Source organism: Dendropsophus ebraccatus, chromosome 12 (assembly GCF_027789765.1).
Source record: "Dendropsophus ebraccatus isolate aDenEbr1 chromosome 12, aDenEbr1.pat, whole genome shotgun sequence".
NCBI classification, from domain to species: Eukaryota; Metazoa; Chordata; class Amphibia; order Anura; family Hylidae; genus Dendropsophus; species Dendropsophus ebraccatus.
Genome location: NC_091465.1, coordinates 72,903,197 through 72,929,296, shown reverse-complemented (window position 1 = coordinate 72,929,296; position 26,100 = coordinate 72,903,197). Strand labels below are relative to the sequence as shown.

The window sequence follows — 26,100 nt, the reverse complement described above, 5'->3', positions numbered from 1 at the left end:
TGTCTTAGACACTTGATAAAGAGACCGGACCGGTCTCGAAACGCGTTGTGTCGCTGGCATAATTCTTTTAATAAATTTTATGATATTTTATATATATCACTATTACCTCTTGGACCTGCGCCTGTTTTACCCACCTTGGAGTGGAGAAGGATACTGATAACTTATAGAAGGATATTATGCAGCACAGAATAGAAAGATAAAGCAGTTTACCATAACAGTGCCCCAGAAGCCGCCATTGATTTATAGATATTATATGTAAGATCTAGTGATAAGCGAATAGATATTCGATCGAATCGTGAGATATTCGAATATACGATATTCGTATGAATATCCCGCGAATATTCGATAAATACTCGATAAGCGTTCAAATCCCCCAGCTTCTGGTTTTAGCCTCCAAATGGTCAAATAGATGTTTTTCACTAATCGAATACTTGTTCCCATAGACTTTAATGGGATCGAATATTTGATCGAATATTTGCGGGATATTTGTACGAATATCGAATATTCGAATATCTCACTATTTGCTCATCACTAGTAAGATCATATGTAAGACCCTGGCTGGGTCCTTCCCGGAGGGATATCTGGCTAGTCCTGTGTTTTGAGACTTTTTGATGAGCCCCACGGGCTCTTCTTTTGCATAATCTTGTTTCCCAGGGGGCAATGCACCTAGGACTTCAATGCACTGAGCGCTTTCATTAGCAGCCGGCAGTGTTGTAGTTTTGGCTGGTCTCCCTGAGATCAGGGATCTGTTTCTCATATGTAAGATCAGAATTGCCTAACTGTGAAAATTCCCACTATAAAGATCATGTAATGCTAGAAAAGTCCATAACTGATGGGATAAGGAGGGCGAGAGAAGCCGATCCTGTCATCACATTATGGAAACGTAAACCAAGAAAACGTTAGCCGAAAGATAGATCATTCAGGAATCAAATGTAAGTGTAATGTTACCAGTGTATTCTATCATCGATTTAGGATTACATTAAGATATGGAGACAATGATAGATTTGGTAAAGGCTCCTTATAGACTTCTTGTTTTCTTGTATTTTGCAGGAAATTAGAATTCAATACAGGTCAAGTTGAAATCTCCTCTAACTTCAAGAACATCAATTTCGTTGAAAGGCAGGCGATGATTATAGCTGCAAAGTTTTTTTCCGTTAACAAACACCGTGAAAGCGACTCCTTCATTCTTGATTTCCATCTGGTAGTAAATATTACATAGAAAAGACAGATTATTACTTACTGGTGCCCACAGATATATTATACATTGTCCAGAAAACAAAACACAATAGAAACAATATATTGCAGCTCAGTACCAGTAAAGGGGGGGGGTGGTGGTGGTGGTAGGTTACCAATATGGCAGCCATTACTGTTTACATTTTCTCACTACTTTGCTTCCAATGGGTGTGTAATGTGGGCATTGTGGGACAAAAAAGACATACAGTAGGAAGGAGGAAATCACATAAAAAGGTGATATGGGGACGTAGCAGTACTTTGTGTTTGAGTTACAGTCTACATATCTGTGTGTAATTGCAGAACAACCTACTATCTGGACTCAGCCCTGATGTTAATTTTATTTGGTTTGATTCTTCTTCTTCTTCTTCGCGCACTTAATTCCAGAGCGCTATACAGGCGACAGGGGTAACAAACAAGAACATTACAAGATCAGGACATATTACATGAAGGCAAATGGCAGACTGGTACATAGGGAAGAGGACCCTGCCCGCGGGGGCTTACAATCTATAAGGTAATGGGAGAGAAACAGGAGGTAAAGTGCAGCCGGTCAAGGGTGATGCAGAGTTATTGTAGGTTGTAGCCTTGTTTGAAGAGATGGGTTTTCAGGTTACTTTTGAAGGACTTGATGGTGGATGAGAGACGGATGTGTCAGGGTAGCAATTTCCAGAGTATGGGGGAGGCTCGGGCAAAGTCTTGGAGGCGGTTGTGCGAGGTACGAACAAGGGGGGAGCGCAGATGGAGGTCACTGGAGGATCAAAGGTTGCGTGAGGGATGGTAGCGGAATATCAGGTCGGAGATGTACGGAGGCGACAGGTTGTGGATAGCCTTGTCAATAATTTAAAGTGAATACGTTGGGCAATGGGGAGCCAGTGGAGGGATTGGCAGAGGGGAGAGGCAGAGGCAAAGCGAGAGGAAAAGTGGATTAGTCGGGCGGCAGAGTTAAGGATAGACTGGAGGGGAGTAAGGGAGTTAGAAGGAAGGCCAGAGAGGAGAGTGTTACAATAGTCCAAGTGGGAAATAATGAGAACATGTACCAGCAGCTTGGTGGAGTCAGGGGTGAGAAAAGAGCGGATTCTGGAAATGTTTTTGAGGTGAAGGTGGCAGGAGGTGGTCAGGGGCTGAATATGCGGTTTATAAGACAGGGCAGAATCAAAGGTGACCCCAAGGCAGCGGACTTGGGGGACAGTGCATACTGCTCTTTCTAGTACTTAAAGGGTAATTGATTGTAACAAACTTCACATATAGCATAGAAACATATCAGAAGTTTTTATCAGTGGGGGATGGGGTGCGGAGACCCCTAATAATCGCTAAATCTAAGTTAGAAGCGCTCATCTGTGCCTTGTGCCCATTTATTTTCATTCAGCACAGCTCAGCTCTCCTCAAAAATCATGTGGAGGGGTATAAAGATTTTTAGGGATTTTTAGCCCCACTAATCAAAACATCTGACATGTCACTATGATATTAATAGTCTTGTATAATGAAAGTTATCCTTTAAGAACCTAGTAAATTGCACCTCAACCAAAACTTAGTAAACGGTGCCAGAAGCCATGTCACTCATTCAACTCAGCTATGTCACTCAACTCCGCTATGCAACTCACTCAACTCAGCTATGTCACTCATTCAACTCTGCTATGCAACTCACTCAACTCCGCTATGCAACTCACTCAACTCAGCTATATCTTGTGGATATCAGCTCTGCTACATCATGGACCAATCAGGCATAAGCATTGCATGATGGGAGATATCGTTTTCTGGCCGGTGCCATGTTGGATATATTTTGGCTTTTTTTAAAACGTGTAACTATGGAACGGAAGCAGCTAGCAAGATGGGAGATGAATCAAAATTCTCAGGGAGATGTAGTGAGTAAGACTATCTAGGTTTGGGAGCATTTTATTTTTTTGGCTCTTGGGGGGAATACCCCTTTAAGGCCTGTGCACCTAATGATACATTTTGAGCAAGGTCTGTGAGTTTTTTGTACAAGTGTGCAAGCTCAAAAAAAAAGTGCAAATGATAAATGTGCCCCATAAACCTATATAACCCCTTAAAGAGTTTCTACAGGAAAAAACAACTTGTCCTCTATCCACAGAATAGGGGACAAGGGGGGGGGGGGGGGGGGGGGTTGGGCTACGGAAGTCTCACTTCACTCCTACTGTGTTATACAAGTTCGGTTTCATAACTGAACTGAGTGTGCGCCTTACATAATCAGTGGTTGCACTCCACTCCTGTCCTGGGAAAAAAAATTATATTATGCCCCTGATCCACCAAGGTCCACTGGAGTCCATGGCGGAAATTGGCTGATTGACTGGCTGATTGACTTTTTTTTTAATTGTGATTTTCCGTTTCTTTTTTTTTTTACACCTTCCCGGCTATATTCACACTACGTACGTCTCCGGACGTAGCACGTTCCGTGAATAAGCATCCGAAGACTTACGTAGTTTGCGTACAATGGAAAGTATCCGAAGTACGGCTGCACAGTTCACACTACGTAAGAACTTACGCAAGGATCGTACGCGCCGCCGTATAAAATGAACCAGACCATTGTTTGAGGACGAAAATTCCGTAACTTACGCCTGTAGCGTTACATGCGGTCCCGTACGTAGTGGTGATTTCTTCAATTTGCCAGCTTTTTGTTCCGATCCAAAAGGTTCTGTGGGGTGTCCGGGGCTAGGCGAAGATTTCCAAGTAAAAGACCGCTGTCAGATCGCTACGTAGGGCGCGCGGGAAGCGTAAGTAGGCTTCGTGCGTAAGTTCGCGCCCGTACGTAGCCGGTCGCAAGTAGCGTAAATCCCCGGCCGGAGTTCACAGCGTATATGTCCGGCTGCGAAAATATCCGGCCGGACATATACGCAGTGTGAGCATAGCCTTACAACAACATGTTTTAACAAAGTCGCCCTTCTGTAATAGTCCTAGTACTATTACAGTCTGGACTGTTTTAATTAAATTTGTTAAGATTCGATCTGCAAATTTTAATAGGTTTGACCCAAAATTTGCGACGCTTCCGAAATGAATTTCCGGCTGCTTCGCTCATCTGTAATAATCATTTTAATAGTCATAGTAAATGCTATGCTCTAAATATCGCTTACATTTTTTACTGTTCACAATGGTTTTTCAATGCATCAATGCATATAAAAATCCTGCCTGAGTGTAATTTCTGGACCAAACACCTCTTGTCACCCTTGTCATCTGATTAGCAAGCATGAAGAAAGTGTTCATACCCTGGATACATACCCTGGTGATATAGACAGGGATGGCGCTGTTTTATTTTTTATTTTTTTTTGGGCGGGTAGTTTTCATAACCCCTTAAGGACGGGGCCTAAAATGGCCTTAAAGGGAACCTGTCACCCCCCGTGCCGGGGTGACAGGCTCCCGACCCCCCGTTAGAACCCCATATACTTACCTAATCCCGCCGGGTCCCGCTACTGGAGGTGGTCGGGTGACGGAGATCTCAGCCACTGCAGCCCGGCACGCGCGCTGAGAGATGAGTCCAACACCCATAGAGAATGACAGGAGAGTCCAGCGCTCCATCATTCTCTATGGGTGTTGGACTCATCTCTCAGCGCGCGCGCCGGGCTGCAGCGGCTGAGATCTCCGTCACCCAACCACCTCCAGAAGCGGGACCCGGCGGGATTAGGTAAGTATATGGGGCTCTAACGGGGGGTCGGGAGCCTGTCACCCCGGCACGGGGGGTGACAGGTTCCCTTTAAGGACCGAGGCAAATTTTGTGAATATGACCTGTGTCACTTTAGTCATTAATAACTTGGGAGTGCTTTTACCTATCCGGCTGATTCTGAGATTGTTTTCTCATGACATATTGTACTTCACATTTCTGGTAAATTGGAGTCCGCACTAGCCCCGCCCCCCACATCTCACCCGTGGTCCGCACTAGCCCCGCCCCCCGCATTTCATGACATATTGTACTTCACATTTCTGGTAAATTGGAGTCAATATTTATAATGAATCTTTATGAAAAAATCCCAAATAACGTGAAAAATTATGAAAAATGGCATTTTTCCAACTTTGAAACTTTTCTGCTTATACAGAAAATGGTTATACCACATAAATTATATATTAAATTGCATTAGCAACATGTCTACTTTATGTTGGCGGCATTTATTAAACTATGTTTCATTTTTTTAGACAATAGAAAGCTTAAAACATTAGCAGCAAATTTTCAAATTTTCAGTAAAATTTCAAAATCAGATTTTTTTAGGGACCTGTTCAGGTTCAAGTGTATTTGAGGGGCCTGTATGTTAGAAAGCCCCACAAAGCACCCCATTTCAGAAACTGCACCCCCCCCCCACACACACTCTGCAAAAGCACATCCAGAAAGTTTTTTAACCCTTTAGGGGAGTCACAGAAATAAAAACTAAGGGGGACATTTATTAAGTCCGACGTTTTTTACACCGGACTTAAAAATGTCCCACGCATCTCCGGCGCTACAAAGATTTATGTAGAGACATACTGCCTCTACATAAATCCCGTGCGCTCCGGTGCGCACAGCCGAAAACCTACGCCAGGGCTGAGGGCTGGAGTAGGTTTTCAGGGTATCTTTAAGAGAAAAAAATGCTTAATCGCGCAGACTATGATTCCGCGCCCCCGTTCCGCCCCCTCCACACCCCCTCCCTGCCCCCCGGAGTACCCGGCGGAAAGAGCCAATTTGGGAATATTTTATTCGCAAAACGGCCGAAAAAAAAGATACACCAGATGATACGTGTCCCCCTAAGTGTGTAAGAAATTTTAAAATCTTAATTTTCTGTGCAGAGATTTTATTGTAATCCAATATTTTTCATAATTATGAACCTATTACCAGAGAAATGCACCCCAATATTGATTTCCCCGTTTCTGCAGTTTATAGAAATACCCCATATGTGGCCCTAATGTGCTATTTGACGCAACCACAAGCCTCAGATATAAAGGAGCGCCTAGTGAATTTCAACCCCTTCGTTATATTTGGTCATTTTTGACCGTACCACTTCAGGTTGGCAGAGGCTCTGGGGTGCTAAAACCTAAAAAACACCCCTAAAGGGACACCATTTAGAAAACTGCACCCCTCAAGGAATGTAACAAGTGGTGCGGTGAGCATCTGGACCCCACAGGTGCTTCACAGATTTTCAGAACAATGTGGTGTAAAAAAGGAAAAATTCACTTTTTTACACTAAAACGTTGTTCTAGCCTTAATTTTTCATTTTCACAAGGGGATAAAAGAAAACAAAAACACAAAACATGTAGCGCAGTTTCTCCCGAGTACGGAAATACCCCACATTTGGACATAAAATGGCAAGCGGGCGCAGGACGAGCCTCCAAAGGGAAGGAGCGCCAATTGGCTTTTGGAAGCTGGATTTCACTGGAATGGAGGGCCATGTCGCATTTAAAGAGCCCTCGTGCTGCCAAAACACTGGGAACTACACCCCTAAAGGAATCTAACAAGGGGTGCAGTGAGCATATGGACCCCACTGATGACGGGCACAAATGTGGAACAATGTGACGTGAAAGGGAAAATTTTAATTTTTTCACTTTCAGGCTAGGTTCACACTACGTACGTTTCCGTCAGTAGTGCGAACCGCGAATATACGCACGTAGTTTTGAGGTTGATGCGTTAGCTTGAAAGTATACGATATACGCCCGCAAAGTGCACACTACGTATGAGCTTACGGGCGGATCGTATACGGTGCCGTGAAAATTAAACAAGACCATTGTTTGAGGACGAAAACTCACGGCCGTGGATTTCCATGCGGTCCCGTACGAAATACTTATTTCAACCAAATTGAACTTGCTTTTTCGATCCAAAAGGTTCTGTGAGTTTTATTGGGCTGGGCGAAGATTTCCAAGTAAATGACCTGCCTCAGATCGTTTCGAAACAAGCTAGGGAAGCATAACTGTACTACGGGCGTATGTTCGCAATTCGTACCCATCTGGCCGCATGTCGATTTTTCCCACGCCCGTAGTTTCAGCTGCACATGTACAGTGGCGTAAGAACTACGGCCGAAATCATACGTAGTGTGAACATAGCCTCACAGTACAAATGTGCCCGTCATCAAGGGGTCCATATACTCATTGCACCCCTTGTTAGATTCCCTGAGGGGTGTAGTTTCCAGAATGGGGTCACTTGTGGGGGGTTTCCAGTGTTTTGGCAGAACAATGGCTCTGTAAATGCGACATGGTGTTCATCATCCATTCTGGCCAAATCCAGCCTCCAAAATCCAAATGGTGCTCCTTCCCTTCGGAGCCTTGCCCTGCGCCCACATGGCGCTTTATGTCCACATGTGGGGTATTTACGGACTCGGGGGAAATTGCTCTACACATTTTGTGTGTTTTTTTCTCTTTTAACCCCTTGTGAAAATGAAACATTTAAGGCTAAACCAACATTATAGTGTAAAAAAATGTAATATTTCATTTTCACGCCACATTGTTCCACATTTGTGCCCGTCACCAGTGGGGTCCATATGCTCACTACACCCCTTGTTACATTCCCTGAGGGGAGTAGTTTCCATAATGGGGTCACTTGTGGGGGGTTTCAACTGTCTTGGCAACACAGAGGCCTTTCAAATGCAACAAGGCCCTCCTAATCCATTCCAGCCAAATCCAGCCTCCAAAAGCCAAATCCAAATGGCGCTGCTTCCCTTTGGAGGCTTACCCTGCACCCGCATGGCGCTTTATGTCCACATGTGGGGTATTTCTGTACTCAGAAGAAATTGCTCAATACATTTTGTGTTTTTTTTAAATCTTTTAACCCCTTGTGAAAATGAAAAAATCAAGACAAGATCAATGATTAAGTGTAAAAATCTGACACTAAATGTTTATTTACACTACACTAAATGTTGGTCTAGCCTTGATTTTTTCTATTTTCACAAGGGGTTAAAAAAGAAAATGAATGCAAAATGTATAGGGTAATTTCCCCTGAGTACGAAAATTCCCCACATGTGGGCATAATGTGCCATATGGGCACAGGGCAAGCCACCAAAGGGACAGAGCGCCATTTAAAGGCTGGAATGGAGGATGGAGGCCATGTCGCAATTACAAAACTCCTGTGCTGCCAGAACAGTAGAAACCCCCCATAAGTGACCCCATTCTGGAAACTACACCCCATAAGGAATCTAACAAGGGGTGCAGTGAGCATATGGACCCCACTGGTAACGAGCACATATGTAGAACATGTGCCGTTAAAATAAAAAGATACAATTTTTTTTATTCTTACGGCACAAATGTGCCCATCACGAGGGGACCATATCCCAGATGCCCCGCTTGTTAGATTCCTTATGGGGTGTAGTTTCCAGAATTGGGTCGCTTGTGGGGGTTTCTACTGTCCTGGCAGCACAGGAGCCTTGTAATCGCATCATGGCATCCTCTAATGGGAATGGCGGCCATACCTATTTAGCTGGGGAAAAGGGACAATTTTAATTTATTTGGTGGTATTAGGCCAATTTTTAGTTTATAAGGTTGAAAAGGACAGGTGTCCATCAAATTCAGCCTGTGTTGATCCAGAGGAAGGCAAAAAAAAACCCTCGTGAGGCAGACGACAGTAGCCTCATCACTGGGAAAAAATTCTTTCCTGACTCCAAAATGGCAATCAGAATAATCCCCGGATCAACGTGACCCCTGAAATAGGAATAAAGGACAGAATTCAGATAAGGTAGAACTCCAATGACGTGTGGTATGCCATGAAGTGATCCTGTATGCAGAGGCTGGGGTGATCAGGACAGGTGTCACACTGGAAAACGGTGTCCCTCCTGATCCCCCTGTTACTCTGCACTTCTTCTGGGGTCTCCTGTTTTCAAGTGTGGGGGACGTCACCTGGAAAATGTTGCCCTGGTGCGATACGGGGTCCTTCATATCCAGAAGCACTGGGTCCGCTCCATGGCGGCTAAATATTAGGGCTTTATTACTGCTTCTGATATTTTCGGATCGTGCCACAAGCTACAGTAGCTCGGGCAGCGAGGGACCGGAAGAGGGGGGTGCTTGTATAAAAGTTATCCCCGTCCAGGTGGTGACCTTTATCCAGCAGTGAGAAGATCAGTTCCCGGACGATCTTTCCACTATCTCGGAGGATGGGGGGGGGGCATCTGGGGGCTGGAATCGGGTGTCCCTTCTATCATACACTCTAAGGGTACGTGCACACTGTGGAATGGCGAAGGATAACCCTTTGTACATTCCGCAGATGGCACCCGCCGTCGGATTGATGCAGGTGCGTGTCTCCGCTCGTGTCACACTCCATTCTATGCACGGGCGGATTCCGCCCTCTGTCCAAAGAATGAACGTGTTCATTCTTTGGACGGACGACGGAATCTGTCCATGCATAGAATGGAGTCTATGACACAGGCGGAGACACGCGCACCCGCATCAGTCCGCCGGGGGGGGGGCAGCTGCGGAATGCACAAAGGGTTATCCTTCGCCATTCCGCAGTGTGCACGTACCCTAGATCTGTAAGTGTACCCTGAGGTACTCTCCCAGAGTTTGGAGAATTTCACGCCATACCGTGATCTCTTATTGGGACGGTACTGGCGGAAAAGACGTGTCTGGGGGGCAGCATACGCTACGCTACCCCCAGACACGTCACTGGATGATGAGGATGATGAGGATGAATGGAGGAAAAAAGGATCCCCCCATTCATCCTCACTGGCTGTTTCGGTGTTGGAAGCAATAATAACGTATGTGTCCGACGCCGAAAACACCCTGGGGGCCATCTTTATACGGGGATTGGTATATGGGGTATGTAAATGTGTAGTGGTGTAGTGTAAAACTTTATTTCATGTAGTGTGGTGTAATGTAGTGTTTTTTACGTTTTTTTTGACAGTAAGAAAAAATATCCCTACGCCAAGAAAGGAATTGTTGATAAATGCCGCACTTATGTGTGGCACTTATCAGCAGACAGTGGTGGTAGGATATAGGGGGGAAAAACGCCCCTACACCAAAAAGGAGGAGTTGCTGATCAGCGACGCACTTATGTGCAATGCTGATCAGCACTCAGCAGGGTTAGGGTGCATAAAAAGAAAAAAAAAAAAAAACTTTCTAACCCAAAGCAACTGATCAGTGAATGATATTCCCTGATCAGCCGCTAGGGGACAGTAAAGCGAAGCTGCCGGAGATTGCTGAAGCCCGAAAAACTGAACATTTCCGAACATTTCCTAAATTAGATGACGCGGACCTAACGAAACCCGGAAGCGACGCGGTGAAGAGAAGAGAACGCCGCGGGACACCTAGCTGAGGAGTGCAGAACCAGGGGACACTGTTTTTTTACAGTTTGATCGCCATGATCACGGCGATCGTGGGGTGGCATCGGCGCCATCTTTTGGGGGCTTACAAATGGCGATTGGTGCTGTCTCGGACAGCACCAATCGGCATGGCTTTCCGGGTCACCGGGTCACTGATGACCCGGAAAGCTGAATTTAGCTGCTATATGCTGATCTGTATTGATCAGCATATAGCAGCGATCGTCGGCACGGGCTAGGGGGGTGTGTTAATCAACCCCCCGTGCCGACAAGCAGGGATACATTATAGCAGGCCATCTTCCCCGATCGCTGTGTGCATACGCACAGCGATCGGGGAAACCGCAGGCATAAATGTCCGTCCGTCTGCGTTAAGTCACGGACTTCGGGGGCGTACATTTACGCCCGCGGTCGTTTAGGGGTTAATATTGTTCTTACCACAAAGTTTTGTCCAGGTTCGAATGACATCAATGGTTTATATCTTTCCTCGTTCCCCCAGGAGCCATCTTTCTTTGTATTTGTTGCTATTTCTCCTTTTTTAAAACGAGCGGCGACATGAAAGTGAGTATTGCCTGTTTTGCTGTTTATAAGTTTTACTGAAAACCTAGAAAGGTGACAGTGACATCAGTTTTAATGTTGACACAATTCTATGTTAAAGGTTAGAAATAAGCGCAACCAGAGCATGCTCGAGTCTGATTGTTCAGCATTTGACTACCAGTGGCTGGAGATGTTGGCAGCAGCCCTATATAGTCCTGGAAAACAAGGCCATAAGGCTACATCCAACATCTTCAGCCACCAATATTCAAATGCTCACTGATCAGACTCGTGCATGCTCTAGTTGCGCTCATCTATATTAAAAATGTATGTTGAAGTTCCACCTGTCCCATAGACTCAATGATATTACTAAACGAAATCCGCCATCTGCCCAAAGAATTGACATGTCTTTGGGACAGGTGCAACTTCAAGCGCAGTCTGTCTCGTGGCCTCCCCTTGAAATATCAACACATTTTCCGTATTTGGAACATTCCCTAATCACTGGCAGCAGCAATGTCCCAGAGATCGGGGTAGGTGAGTATGACCATGACTTGTGCCCCTGTCCTTATATAAAATGGTGTCCTGGGGATCAGGGTGGGTCAATATTTAGACGTGAACGCTTTCTAAAGACTCTGTGACTGCAGTGACAACAGAACAGCGCTCCACAATTGTGTCATAGCTGGGGGGCTGGTATCGGGGGCATTGGAAATGTCTAAGTACTGGCAACCAACCTTATAAATGCTGCAGTTGCTATTGATCAGGATCACCATTATCTTTATTCCCCACTGCTGAAAATGAGCATCAACTGCAGATAGCAGCTCCTGAGCCCACTTCATTTACTCTGACATTTGCTATACATGTCAGATGTCAGGAAGTGGTTAAAACTTGTTCCTGTATAACTCTGAGCATACCACGTTTTATGGTCTGTATGGTACGTATGGTATGTATGTATGTATGTATATATGTATGGTCTGTATATCCACGATACAAACTCAAAAACACTGCTGGTAATCTAAGAAGAAACATACGCATTTCCTTCCTCTGGGATGCTTCCATTGACAATGACATTTTCCTTTGGTCCAAAATTTGCAGCAAAAGCAGCGTGATAGGGCTCACTCTATAAAACAAAGAAATAGTATGACAATAGGGAAGAAACCAGCTTTAGTATAGCCCACAAATGATAATGTAAAGTAGGTTAAATTCATACCGGTTTATAAGAGTCATGGCTGCTTCCTGTGGGGGAGAATATAAAAAAAAAATTAAACCCATTTTATATAAATATATTATTATTATTATTATTATTATTACATAGATACAGTATATAATATATTATTATGAGAAACTCAAACATGCAAGGTGCAGCCATGCTTGGGATATTATCATTGGCATTTACAGAATTGTCAACATGCTGCTACTCCCTTTATGGCTATGTTCATACACTGTCTATTTTTAGGGGTCTTTTAGGTCGGCCATAATTTTGAGGCCTAATAATGGCTGTTGTTTCATAATGACGGACGTTATTTGTACAGTTAGGGCCATCATTATAATACAATGGCTGTTATTTGGGCTCAAAATGACGGCATGTTGTAAAAGACAGCCCAAAAAAGTTGGTGTGTGTGACCATAGCCTTGAATTGTACAAACATTTAGAAAATGTGCAACTTTCATAGATTTTTTTTATTTTGCAAAAATTCTCATTGTCTGCACAAGTGAATAAATGTGCTACGATTCCGAAGGTTATGTTCATTTGCCGCCCAAGCAGAACTCATAGAAGGGAGAACAAGGAAAAAAAAGTTATAAAGGATTTTGAATGTTTTTATATTGAAATAAAAATAAAACTCTGTTCCATCCAGAGTCTCATACAGAAATGTTGCTGATTTATCATATCAACAGTTTTCTTTAGTTATTTTTCTTTTCCAGCAGGGATATAGTGGAGGCAGGACATTGTCTTCAAGTGTCAAGGCTAGGGAACTGGACAGCAATAGACAGGTGGTGCCCTGGCATTGGCACCCACCCAGCTGTCCCTACCTAATTGCCTCAACTGACCAAGGCGGCAGCGGACAACTGGTCAACAGTCCCTAGCCTGTATAAGTGTACACAAAACAAAGACAAGTCATTACAAAACAAAATGAATCAGGGTCAGAGGTCCAGGTCAGCAACTAGCGGTCTGCGCAATATAAAAACGTATACTCACCGGACACTTTATTAGGTACACCTAATTTCTAATCAGCCAATCACATGGCGGCAACTCAATGCATTTAGGCATGTAGACATGGTCAAGACAATCTCCTGGAGTTCAAACCGAGCATCAGTATTGTGTTATTCAGTAGAGAGGGTGAAACGAGTAGGGACAGCATCTAAATTTAGTTAGACAGCAATATTAACAGTGGTAGTTAGTCAGTGTACGGAGGGTTGTGGTACTCGGCCAGTACTTGAGATATTCTGTGGTGTACGGCTCGTGATGATATTTGTCGTGATGCCAGTTCTGGTCCTGCTTTTTTTTGGGGCTGGATGGCTGTATTCTCCAAAATGGTTGGTAACCTTTTGGGTTGTTGTGGGTCCCTTGGGCTCTTGTCACGGGCAACCTGGAGTTGCAACTGACCCACCCTGATTGTCGGTACTGCCACCCACAGAAGGGGGAAAGTAACCCAAGGTGTATGATGGTGTATGTACAGGTACAGGAGTCCGGTGCATTTTTTTTTCTTTAAGTGTCAAAAAATGTTACATGGCCTTATTGCAATATTCATGCATATTGCACATTTGCGCATATAAACTAATAATATCAAACTGTACATATATATATATATATATATATATATATATATATATATATACACTCACCGGCCACTTTATTAGGTACACCTGTCCAACTGCACGTTACCACTTAATTTCTAATCAGCCAATCACATGGCGGCAACTCAGTGCGTTTAGGCATGTAGACATGGTCAAGACAATCTCCTGCAGTTCAAACCGAGCATCAGTATGGGGAAGAAAGGTGATTTGAGTGCCTTTGAACGTGGCATGGTTGTTGGTGCCAGAAGGGCTGGTCTGAGTATTTCAGAAACTGCTGATCTACTGGGATTTTCACGCACAACCATCTCTAGGGTTTACAGAGAATGGTCCGAAAAAGAAAAAACATCAGTGAGCGGCAGTTCTGTGGGCGGAAATGCCTTGTTGATGCCAGAGGTCAGAGGAGAATGGGCAGACTGGTTCGAGCTGATAGAAAGGCAACAGTGACTCAAATAGCCAACCGTTACAACCAAGGTAGGCAGAAGAGCATCTCTGAACGCACAGTACGTCCAACTTTGAGGCAGATGGGCTACAGCAGCAGAAGACCACACCGGGTGCCATTCCTTTCAGCTAAGAACAGGAAACTGAGGCTACAATTTGCACAAGCTCATCGAAATTGGACAGTAGATGATTGGAAAAACGTTGCCTGGTCTGATGAGTCTCGATTTCTGCTGCGACATTCAGATGGTAGGGTCAGAATTTGGTGCCAACAACATGAAAGCATGGATCCATCCTGCCTTGTATCAATGGTTCAGGCTGGTGGTGGTGGTGTCATGGTGTGGGGAATATTTTCTTGGCACTCTTTGGGCCCCTTGGTACCAATTGAGCATCGTTGCAACGCCACAGCCTACCTGAGTATTGTTGCTGACCATGTCCATCCCTTTATGACCACAATGTACCCAACATCTGACGGCTACTTTCAGCAGGATAATGCGCCATGTCATAAAGCTAGAATCATCTCAGACTGGTTTCTTGAACATGACAATGAGTTCACTGTACTCAAATGGCCTCCACAGTCACCAGATCTCAATCCAATAGAGCATCTTTGGGATGTGGTGGAACGGGAGAGTCGCATCATGGATGTGCAGCCGACAAATCTGTGGCAACTGTGTGATGCCATCATGTCAATATGGACCAAAATCTCTGAGGAATGCTTCCAGCACCTTGTTGTATCTATGCCACCAAGAATTGAGGCAGTTCTGAAGGCAAAAGGGGGTCCAACCTGTTACTAGCATGGTGTACCTAATAAAGTGGCCGGTGAGTGTATATATATATATATATATATATATATATATATAAATAAAAAGTGATAACCAGCGGCACACCAGTTGTGTGAAGAAAACGTGATGATTTATTCGTGAATCAATACATCTCAGCAAACACAGTCCAGCACGACGTTTCGGCGGGAGTCCGCCATTTTCAAGTGCAAGGTAGTGAACTTCAGTGCTCATTTAAATACACACATGATTACAAAGGCATACACATGATTGGTGAACATAATCTGTCAGTCTCTGTAAGGGACCAATCGGTCCTAAATAGTGATTAAAAAAGTGAAAAGTGCTTCCAAACGTGATAATAAGTATGGTTTCAATATACAAGAATTCACTTGAAAAATATTAAAGTACAACTGATGTCTTTGTACATTATAGGAGTAGACAACATCGGGTCATTTTTAAGAGGTACGCCACCTAATAGGTACAGGAAAAATAATTAACCGATGGCAATAGTAAACGTTAATAATGCACTTTGTGCAGCTGTAGACAAAATCGGTGTATGAACCGCATTAAATTAGGCCGAACTACCCACTGGTCGGAGGCTCCGTTGATCTTCTTCCTGCAATAGGATGAAAGGTCGGCGGGTAGGAAACCAGGACTCCACAATCGCACGGGAACCGCGCGCATAGTGTGAACCGGTTCCAATCCTCTTCCCAAGATGTGGGTATTTGTCCAGTCAACAATAAATGAACGACTATTAGATGAAAATAACGTGGCGTTAACCTCTCAAGCCCGGTGTGTTCACTCTTAAGGTGCAGACCAGGTCTGAAATCAAAGAAAAAATGTTAAGTATATGGCATATTTATAGACATGATGAAGAAATATGATGAAGAAATAACACGTGAAGTTCACTACATATTATCCCATCCTCAGTATAACAGAGAACCAGGATAATAGTTGACATGAGGATTGTACTCTATCTGAACATAGCAGTAGTCACTTTATATTCAACATTTAAACCTGTTGGTTGTAAGGTCCCCAATTCGTGTATCCAAAACAATTCTCTTTTCATTAGAATTGTTTGTCTGTTACCCCCCCGTTTTAATGGCTCAATTCGTTCTAAAACCATAAATTTCAAGTCTTTCTCCAGGTGTTTCTCTTCTGTAAAGTGTTTAGAAACTGGCAGATCAAGTCTATTTTTTCTAATTGAATATCTGTGTTGGGCCAACCGTGTTTTCAGGTCATGTGTGGTTTCCCCCACGTACAGTTTTTTACAAGGGCAAATTAAGACATAGATGACCCAGTCTGATGAACATGTCAGAAATTGCTTAATGTGATATTCTTTGTTAGTCATTGGGTGCAGAACGGGGTCATTTCCATGCCTTGGGTGTGTGAACTGTAAGTACATGATAAAAGGTACTAAATTTCTGCACCCAATGACTAACAAAGAATATCACATTAAGCAATTTCTGACATGTTCATCAGACTGGGTCATCTATGTCTTAATTTGCCCTTGTAAAAAACTGTACGTGGGGGAAACCACACATGACCTGAAAACACGGTTGGCCCAACACAGATATTCAATTAGAAAAAATAGACTTGATCTGCCAGTTTCTAAACACTTTACAGAAGAGAAACACCTGGAGAAAGACTTGAAATTTATGGTTTTAGAACGAATTGAGCCATTAAAACGGGGGGGTAACAGACAAACAATTCTAATGAAAAGAGAATTGTTTTGGATACACGAATTGGGGACCTTACAACCAACAGGTTTAAATGTTGAATATAAAGTGACTACTGCTATGTTCAGATAGAGTACAATCCTCATGTCAACTATTATCCTGGTTCTCTGTTATACTGAGGATGGGATAATATGTAGTGAACTTCACGTGTTATTTCTTCATCATATTTCTTCATCATGTCTATAAATATGCCATATACTTAACATTTTTTCTTTGATTTCAGACCTGGTCTGCACCTTAAGAGTGAACACACCGGGCTTGAGAGGTTAACGCCACGTTATTTTCATCTAATAGTCGTTCATTTATTGTTGACTGGACAAATACCCACATCTTGGGAAGAGGATTGGAACCGGTTCACACTATGCGCGCGGTTCCCGTGCGATTGTGGAGTCCTGGTTTCCTACCCGCCGACCTTTCATCCTATTGCAGGAAGAAGATCAACGGAGCCTCCGACCAGTGGGTAGTTCGGCCTAATTTAATGCGGTTCATACACCGATTTTGTCTACAGCTGCACAAAGTGCATTATTAACGTTTACTATTGCCATCGGTTAATTATTTTTCCTGTACCTATTAGGTGGCGTACCTCTTAAAAATGACCCGATGTTGTCTACTCCTATAATGTACAAAGACATCAGTTGTACTTTAATATTTTTCAAGTGAATTCTTGTATATTGAAACCATACTTATTATCACGTTTGGAAGCACTTTTCACTTTTTTAATCACTATTTAGGACCGATTGGTCCCTTACAGAGACTGACAGATTATGTTCACCAATCATGTGTATGCCTTTGTAATCATGTGTGTATTTAAATGAGCACTGAAGTTCACTACCTTGCACTTGAAAATGGCGGACTCCCGCCGAAACGTCGTGCTGGACTGTGTTTGCTGAGATGTATTGATTCACGAATAAATCATCACGTTTTCTTCACACAACTGGTGTGCCGCTGGTTATCACTTTTTATCTGGATCAAGGGTTCGTGGTCAGAACCAAGCCAACGAGCACCCGCATTGCTGAGACCTGTAGTGCCACTCATCTCCACAGCATATATATATATATATATATATATATATATATATATTATTTTTTATTTTTTTATTTATTTTTTTTAAGAAAAAGTTTCATTTTTTTCTATATAGAATGGTAACAAAAAACTGTTCAAGGTGCTAAATTTAATGTTTGCAATCTTCACTAGTATAATTTACATGTCTTTTTGCATAAGTTACATTTGTTTTGTCTAGTTTCTTTAGCATGCTGTTGGATCCTGTGGACAATGACTGCCGCTCCATCATCTCTGAGTGTTACTTTTCTTTTTTTCTATATATGATCTAACCAGCGATTTTCCCAACTCCTCCCTCAAAAAATTCTTCTTTTATATAGTTTATTTTTGTTCCAATTTGAGTCTATTTCACACCATACACGAATGCATTGTATGCTGACAACAAAAATGTTGTAAAAAACAACCATTGGCTAGCGATTTTGATTTGCGTTTACAGGTGTAAGTACCTGTGAGTTGATTTTGAGTATCTTACTGAGAAAACCCTGTGACAGTTCTGGTAAATTAGGTGCACCAAAAAACTTTTGCACATATTTAAACTGGAATCAAAGAGTAGGGCTTAGTGTGGTTAGTCAGACAGGTGATTAGGTTCACCAAACACTCAATACTCCTTTTAAAGGGGAACTATCAGCAGGTTAGACTAATCTAACCTGCGGATAGCCTTCTATAGCACCGACGAGGCTGAGGAGGAAGGTATGTCTATTAGCTTTCTCCTCGGTGCTGGTCCCGTGCTGTTAGTTGGGGTAAATCTGTGCTCCAGAGCACCATGAGTGCACTGCCGCATCCTCCAGTCCGCCCCTTCTAATGATAATCAATGGAGGAGGCAGACCAGATGACACGGCAGTGCTCCTAAGGGTGTTATGCAGCAGAGTTAACCCCGATTAACAGCGTCAAGGAGTAAGGTATGACACATACCTTCCTCCTCAGTGTCCCCAGTTTAGATTTTTCTAACCTGCTGATAGTTCCCCTTTAAGGACTAGTAGTCTGCCAGTGTGACTGGAAAAAAAGTTAATTCCATATAATATACCGGTATTATACGGAATAGCCTGCTGATAACAGAAATCATGGGATAAACTGTTGGAAAGGGATGAAGACGAGGAAGTGCCGGTACAAGCCATGGGCCTGGGCATGTTGAAACAGAGCCTAATGCTAAGGAAGAGCAAGAACACGGCTTATGCATGATACCTCAGATGCGCAGTATGCCACTACTGAATGCACAGCAGCATGAGCAGGTGTTAATGTGGATGGCACATAATGTGGGCAGTCTGTTTGCCCCCAAACACCCTGAAATTATGGTTCAGGAGGTCCGGAGGAGATCATGTCCACCGATCCCCAAAGTGTTCACCTTCCGCAGTATCAGTGTTGTGAGGAGGCGATGGACAAGGAAGCAAATGGTCCCACTGGTGAGCCGGCTAGACCCAGAATTTCAAAGGGGGAGGAATCTGCAGCACCAGCTGCAAGAGGCAGTGGTGTAGCCAGCGGGAGAGGATGGGCCATACCAAGTGACCCTGCAAGTCTTCCCCAGAACACCTCATCACAGAGGGGAAGGTCTTCAACTGTGTGACATTATTTTGATGAAAGTGCAGAAGACAAACGATTTGTCTTTTGCAAACTGTGTCATTGTGTGTTTGAGGGTCACAACTGGCTCTTGCCCCCAATATTTTCAAGAGGGTCACAACAAGGTCTTGTTCCACAAATTTTTTTAGAAGGTCACAACAGACTCTTATCCACAATTATAAGGAGAGTCACACCATGCTGTTACCCACAATTTTTAAGCGGGTCAAAACAGGCTCTGACCCTTAATTATAAGGTGGGTCACAACAGGCACTCACCCAAAATTTTTAACTGGGTCACAACAGGCTCTTCACCACAGGATGATGATGGTGGTAGTAGTAGTAGTAGTATTGGCTGTTGATGACAGGCCAGTCTTCTGCTGTATAGTGCTTCAGCTCTTGGGATAAGGGATTTCTGTTGAGATGCAGGGGGATTAGGAACTATGTCATTACCTACAGGATTTCTGGGCTTTGTAGTGCACCACAGCCTTTTCTTGTACGGACTTGTCAAGTCATTGGCAATGGGTTAAGAACTTCCACAGGAAGTTGCAGAATGCTTTCTGGCGTTCCCAATTATTCCATCTCTTTCTTAGGGGATCCGCTGTAGAGGTATAAAGGTGGGGACTTTACATGATGTTCTCTGAAGGTGGTAGGAGAAGTGGACCTCTTGGTTTTCCCGAGACCAACTCCCTGATACTGCTCTTTGTGATAATGAGAAGATGGCGAGAACACCCTTAATGTTGTTGTGCTGCAGATTTTAAACCAGACAACAGGGAGACAAGGAAGGAAGGAAGCTTATTTTGACATTGATTGTATGGCACGCATACAACTGAGTTTTTTTTTTTTTTTTACAGTTCAATACAATGGCTTTCTGCCTTAGATGGGTCACTGTGCTTGTGTGGAGAGGTAATTGTTATTGCCTGCAACAAAGAGCATCACTAACCCTAAAGTTTTTACCATGAAGCAAACCTGCTCCAGTCACAATACAATGTACAGTAGTTTGTTGCTTCTCAACTTACTCCATGTTGTTAACTAATAATGTGATCACATTTACATAGCAATCTACACTAGTTAAATTAATAGGAGAATATTTTCACTATACACATGATTTACTCATTGATAAATTTGATATGGCACCAGTACTGAGCTCCTAAACTTACTACAGTGATTTCCAATAGGGGTGTCTAGGAACACTGGTGGGAATTGTGACACTGTCATTTTAAGCATTCTTTAAAGCTTTGACCGCGTAGCTTCTAGGGATGCAGCCTCATATTGATGTTCTCCCCACTCACTGTAACACAGGGTGAGTGGGCTTAACATGAAAGTGAACAGAATGTACAATCAGGAATTCTATGCATCCTGCTCCTCCATTTCTTCCTTCAGGCTCGGTTCACACGTTGTAACAGTGCGGCTGTATTTGCGGCTGTAATTGTGCGGCGGTATTTTTGGTGGTTCGTGTGTATGCTTGGAAGTATAGGATATGCGGCTGCAAAGTGCACACTATTTTATACATAAAGAACCATATTGAGGCTAGTTTAACAATCTAAAACCACATACTTTATTATAAAATTACAACATACAAAAAAACAGTTTGCAATAAATAGAAAAGACCAGCAGATGGCAGTATACAAGCGCACAAATAAATATATAAATTTTTAGAATTTTTTATAGTCTCTAGGTTGGTGCAAAATGTACTTCCTTACTCCCTATATGCAGGCTAGTATGTATACTCTCACCGTCGTCCACACTGGGACAAATCGTACCGGCTAACTAACCTCACAATAAATTGCATACATATGCTCCTAAGCACTTACCCATTACTGCCGCTATGTATCTGCCAACCGTGTACCCCTCAACGACGTTTCGCGTTGGTTTGCTTCCTCAGGAAAGTGCACACTATGTCTGAATCTACGGCCCTATCGTAAACGGACCCGTAAAAAATGAACAAGACCATTGTTTGCGGCTGGACATGCGGCCGTGGATTGACAGGCGGCCCGTACGGAGTACTTCAAAAATAGCCGGCAATGATGCCGAATGCCAATGCCTCTAATAGTTAATATATTAAATTACTAAAACACATTTTCTTTGTAATCAAGACACTGTCGTTGTTCAATAATTTATTTCTAACGAATCCATCATTTTGCAATTAAATATACTGTTAAAATAAATAGATATATAAATAAATGTATATTTATCTATATATTTATTTTTTGACAGTATATTGAATTGCACAATGATGGATTCGTTAGAATTAAATTATTGAACACCGAAACTGAATTTATTTCAACGAAAATGTGTTTTATTAATTAAATATTAATTAGTACAGGAAGCTCCAGGAAGCCGTTAATTCATATTCCCGGCAATAGAGCATTCTGTACTAATCATCACTTTACTTTAATGAAAACATCAAATGTTTCTTCTAATTATGTTATGACAATAGCATTATTAGAAGAAACATTTAGAATTATATGTGCGCTCAGCTGATTGGCTGTTCGGCTGAGCGCACATATAATGAGCCGGTCCGCAGTACAGTCACTTCATTGTGCTGCGGACCAGCGAAGAGGACACATCGGGATGAGTATAGAGCTCTCCCCACCCCCTCCCCGACACTGCACCCCTCCCAGCTAGGAAGGGGGGGTCAGTTAACCCCTTCCTTGCTGGGATGGGTGCAGTCTGACATCAGTCTGGCCCCCAGGGGGTTAAGGGGGATACAATACATCCTCCCTTAACCCCTTGGGGGTCAGACTGTAAGCAGCGATCTGTAAAGATGCTGCATACTGTAAGGAGCACAACACCGCTCACAATGATGGGTGTTGTGCTCCTGTTTGTGTGTTTTTTGTGTGTTTCTCCCTTTTTGTTTTTCAGATATCGGTATCCTGGGGATTACGTCGGATTCCATGGACTACGTCGATGACCAGCGGTTGTTGTTTGAATTTTTTTAATAAAATGGTCAATGAGGGGTGTGGGGGTGTTTTTATTTGAATAAAAAAATTTTTAAACTTGTGTCTTGTCTTTATTTCTTTACTTTATAGACTTAGTAGTGGAAGCCGTCTAATAGACGGAATCCATTACTAAGTTGGGGCCTAGTGTTAGCCGGTATAAAATGGCTAACACTAACCCCCTATTATTACCCCAGTACCCAATGCCACCAGGGGTACTGGGAAGAGCCGGGTGCCAGTGGTCCCGGAGCGTCAATATTGGCGCTCCTGGACCGGGCGGCAGCAGGCTGGTAAGATTTAGGCTGGGGAGGGCCTAAAACAATGGCTCTTCCCACCCTGGTGTTACCAGGCTGCTGTCGTTTGGTTTTTAACCCGGCTGGTTATAAAAATAGGGGGGACCCTATGCATTTTTTTTTTTTAAATAAATAAATAATTAAAAAAAAAAACGCATAGTGTCCCCCCCTATTTTTATAACCAGCCGGGTTAAAAACCAAACGACATCAGCCTGGTAACACCAGGGTGGGAAGAGCCATTGTTTTAGGCCCTCCCCAGCCTAAATCTTACCAGCCTGCTGCCGCCCGGTCCAGGAGCGCCAATATTGACGCTCCGGGACCACTGGCACCCGGCTCTTCCCAGTACCCCTGGTGGCATTGGGTACTGGGGTAATAATAGGGGGTTAGTGTTAGCCATTTTATACCGCCTAACACTAGGCCCTGACTTAGTAATGGATTCCGTCTATTAGACGGCTTCCACTACTAAGTCTATAAAGTAAAGAAATAAAGACAAGACACAAGTTTAAAAAATTTTTTATTCAAATAAAAACACCCCCACACCCCTCATTGACCATTTTATTAAAAAAATTCAAACAACAACCGCTGGTCATCGACGTAGTCCATGGAATCCGACGTAATCCCCAGGATACCGATATCTGAAAAACAAAAAGGGAGAAACACACAAAAAACACACAAACAGGAGCACAACACCCATCATTGTGAGCGGTGTTGTGCTCCTTACAGTATGCAGCATCTTTACAGATCGCTGCTTACAGTCTGACCCCCAAGGGGTTAAGGGAGGATGTATTGTATCCCCCTTAACCCCCTGGGGGCCAGACTGATGTCAGACTGCACCCATCCCAGCAAGGAAGGGGTTAAGTGACCCCCCTTCCTTGCTGGGAGGGGTGCAGTGCCGGGGAGGGGGTGGGGAGAGCTCTATACTCACCCCGATGTTGTCTCTTCGCTGGTCCGCAGCACAATGAAGTCACTGTACTGCGGACCGGCTCATTATATGTGCGCTCAGCCGAACAGCCAATCAGCTGAGCGCACATATAATTCTAAATGTTTCTTCTAATAATGCTATTGTCATAACATAATTAGAAGAAACATTTGATGTTTTCATTAAAGTAAAGTGATGATTAGTACAGAATGCTCTATTGCCGGCATATGAATTAACGGCTTCCTGGAGCTTCCTGTACTAATTAATATTTAATTAATAAAACACATTTTCGTTGAAATAAATACAGTTTCTTTGTTCAATAATTTAATTCTAACGAATCCATCATTGTGCAATTAAATATACTGTCAAAAAATAAATATATATATAAACCAAGCAAAAAAAAAAAAGTGTATACTCCGTGGAGTTAAACACACGTTGGCGCTGCACTGCAGAAAGGTGACTAATATGCGGCTATATAGATCTTGAAGACTACGTATCTTCAAAGAAAATTTTAAACCAAAATAGCAATATGATCTAAAGCGCTATAGTACCCGGGGGATGTGTAGTATGAAAGTAGTATGGCAAGAAGGATTGGATACAGATAAATTTGGGTGGTTATATAGAAAGCAGCTGATTGTTCTAGGTATATAGATCAGCTGTTGCACAGCCTACAATAGAGTGATATATGGCTAGTAGATTAAGTTCGTAGTTCATACCTGTTCAGTGCCGTAACGATGTATAGTTCACATGTGTATACTTTGCAATAATGTCCGAAAAAGGTCCTGAAAGCTTGGAGGAGAATGTAGATGTTCTTTCAATCGGGGTCGGGAGCGAGCCCCGGCCGGTGGCTCCGCTGCTACCTTACCCCCGACGTAGTGGAATAGATCGAAAGGAATCCACAGTTCAGTGACGTCACTTTGGTTCTCCTCCAAGCTTTCAGGACCTTTTTCGGACATTATTGCAAAGTATACACATGTGAACTATACATCGTTACGGCACTGAACAGGTATGAACTACGAACTTAATCTACTAGCCATATATCACTCTATTGTAGGCTGTGCAACAGCTGATCTATATACCTAGAACAATCAGCTGCTTTCTATATAACCACCCAAATTTATCTGTATCCAATCCTTCTTGCCATACTACTTTCATACTACACATCCCCCGGGTACTATAGCGCTTTAGATCATATTGCTATTTTTGTTTTAAATATATATATAAATATACATTTATTTATATATATATTTATTTTAACAGTATATTTAATTGCAAAATGATGGAATCGTTTACATTTAATTATTGAACAATAAAAGGGACTTTATTAGACAGAAAATGTGTTTTATTAATTCAATAGATTAACCATGAGAGACATCGGCTATAGTGCAGAGGATCGCAAACCCCGGTAATAGCGATTCATGTAAACTGTGTTCCCTGCTTTCCCAGATGCATCCAGAGGTGTTTGCATCACTTTCTTAAGATTTTATTTGTTATTTTTAGTTGAACCAGATTTCCAAGTAAATGACCGTATGTTTTGAGCCACATGTCTATTTTTTCCCACGGCCGGAGTTTCACCCGCACATTTACAGCCGCATAAAAAATACAGCCGCACAGTTACAGCGTGTGAACCCAGCCATAGGCTGTAGGCACTTCATGCCCACAGCCTATGAGATGAAACATCTCTTCAGCAAACACAACGATATGATGTCATTACACCGCTAGAATATTTGTCCCTGCATCCCTGAACATTGGGGTTGAGGTGTTGGGCATTATTACTAAGGAGGGCACAGCAGGAGGCATTATTACTATGATGGGCACAGCAGATGGGTTATTATTGCTATGGAGGGCACAGCAGGGGAAAGTATTACTATGGGGGCACAACAGAGGAGGCATTATTACTATGGAGGGCAGAGCAGGGGAAAGTATCACTATATGGGGTACAGCAGAGAGCATTATTGCTATATGGGATCCACGGCAGGGGCATTATTATTATAGAAAGGAAACAGCAGCGGACATTACTATATGTAGGACACAGCATGGGACATTATTACTATATGGGGGGGCACAGCAGAGAGCAGGGCCGCCATCAGGAATTTCAGGGCCCCATACTGCCAACCTGTCTGGGCCCCCACCTTACCAAAGACATTAATCCAAAAAATCAGGACATACGTTTGGCTATTTAAAGCCCATAATATGTGTTAAATTATGAGTCAATTAAGTCATGTTTTCAGCCTTAAAAATAACTATTGTTTTATAAAAGAGTGGCTGAAAAATGTCATGTTTTTTTTCCACAAATAATACTGACACATCATAATCACAACAATGTTTTGCCTGACTTCTCTAATATATATATAGACAATAGATTCACAAACCCATACTGTACAAATAGGCAGATACACACATGTATGCACACACACTCACACAGATACATATAGATCCACAATACATGTATACACACATATAGGCACATTACAAGATGTACAAATATACCAACATAGAGAAATTACACAGATACAAACACATGCAGATTCCATATATATATACCTCTACACAGACACATAGCATAGATGCAGACACACACATGCAGATTCCATATATACCTCTACACAGACACATAGCATAGAT

The 26,100-nt window shown here is 42.9% G+C and overlaps 1 protein-coding gene across 1 annotated transcript; it reads right to left on the bottom strand.

Moving 5' to 3' along the window:
* Nucleotides 1-951: 951 nt before the first annotated feature.
* LOC138768751 (galectin-5-like) lies at nucleotides 952-24,431 on the bottom strand. The gene is made up of 5 exons (XM_069946705.1): nucleotides 24,341-24,431; nucleotides 12,178-12,203; nucleotides 11,999-12,087; nucleotides 10,875-11,040; nucleotides 952-1,198 (listed from the first exon to the last, which is right to left on the bottom strand). Exons 1-5 carry the CDS (start codon nucleotides 24,429-24,431, stop codon nucleotides 1,055-1,057), a joined length of 516 nt encoding a protein of 171 aa, XP_069802806.1. The 3' UTR covers nucleotides 952-1,054.
* Nucleotides 24,432-26,100: the final 1,669 nt, after the last annotated feature.

Coding starts and splice junctions, on each gene's coding strand:
- LOC138768751 (XM_069946705.1), bottom strand. CDS start 24,431: ATGTCCGAAAAAGGTCCTGAAAGCTTGGAGGAGAACCAAAGTGACGTC. Junction 12,204..24,340: donor TCTATTCCACTACGTCGGGG/GTAAGGTAGCAG, acceptor TCTCCCCCACAG/GAAGCAGCCATGACTCTTAT. Junction 12,088..12,177: donor GCCATGACTCTTATAAACCG/GTATGAATTTAA, acceptor TTTGTTTTATAG/AGTGAGCCCTATCACGCTGC.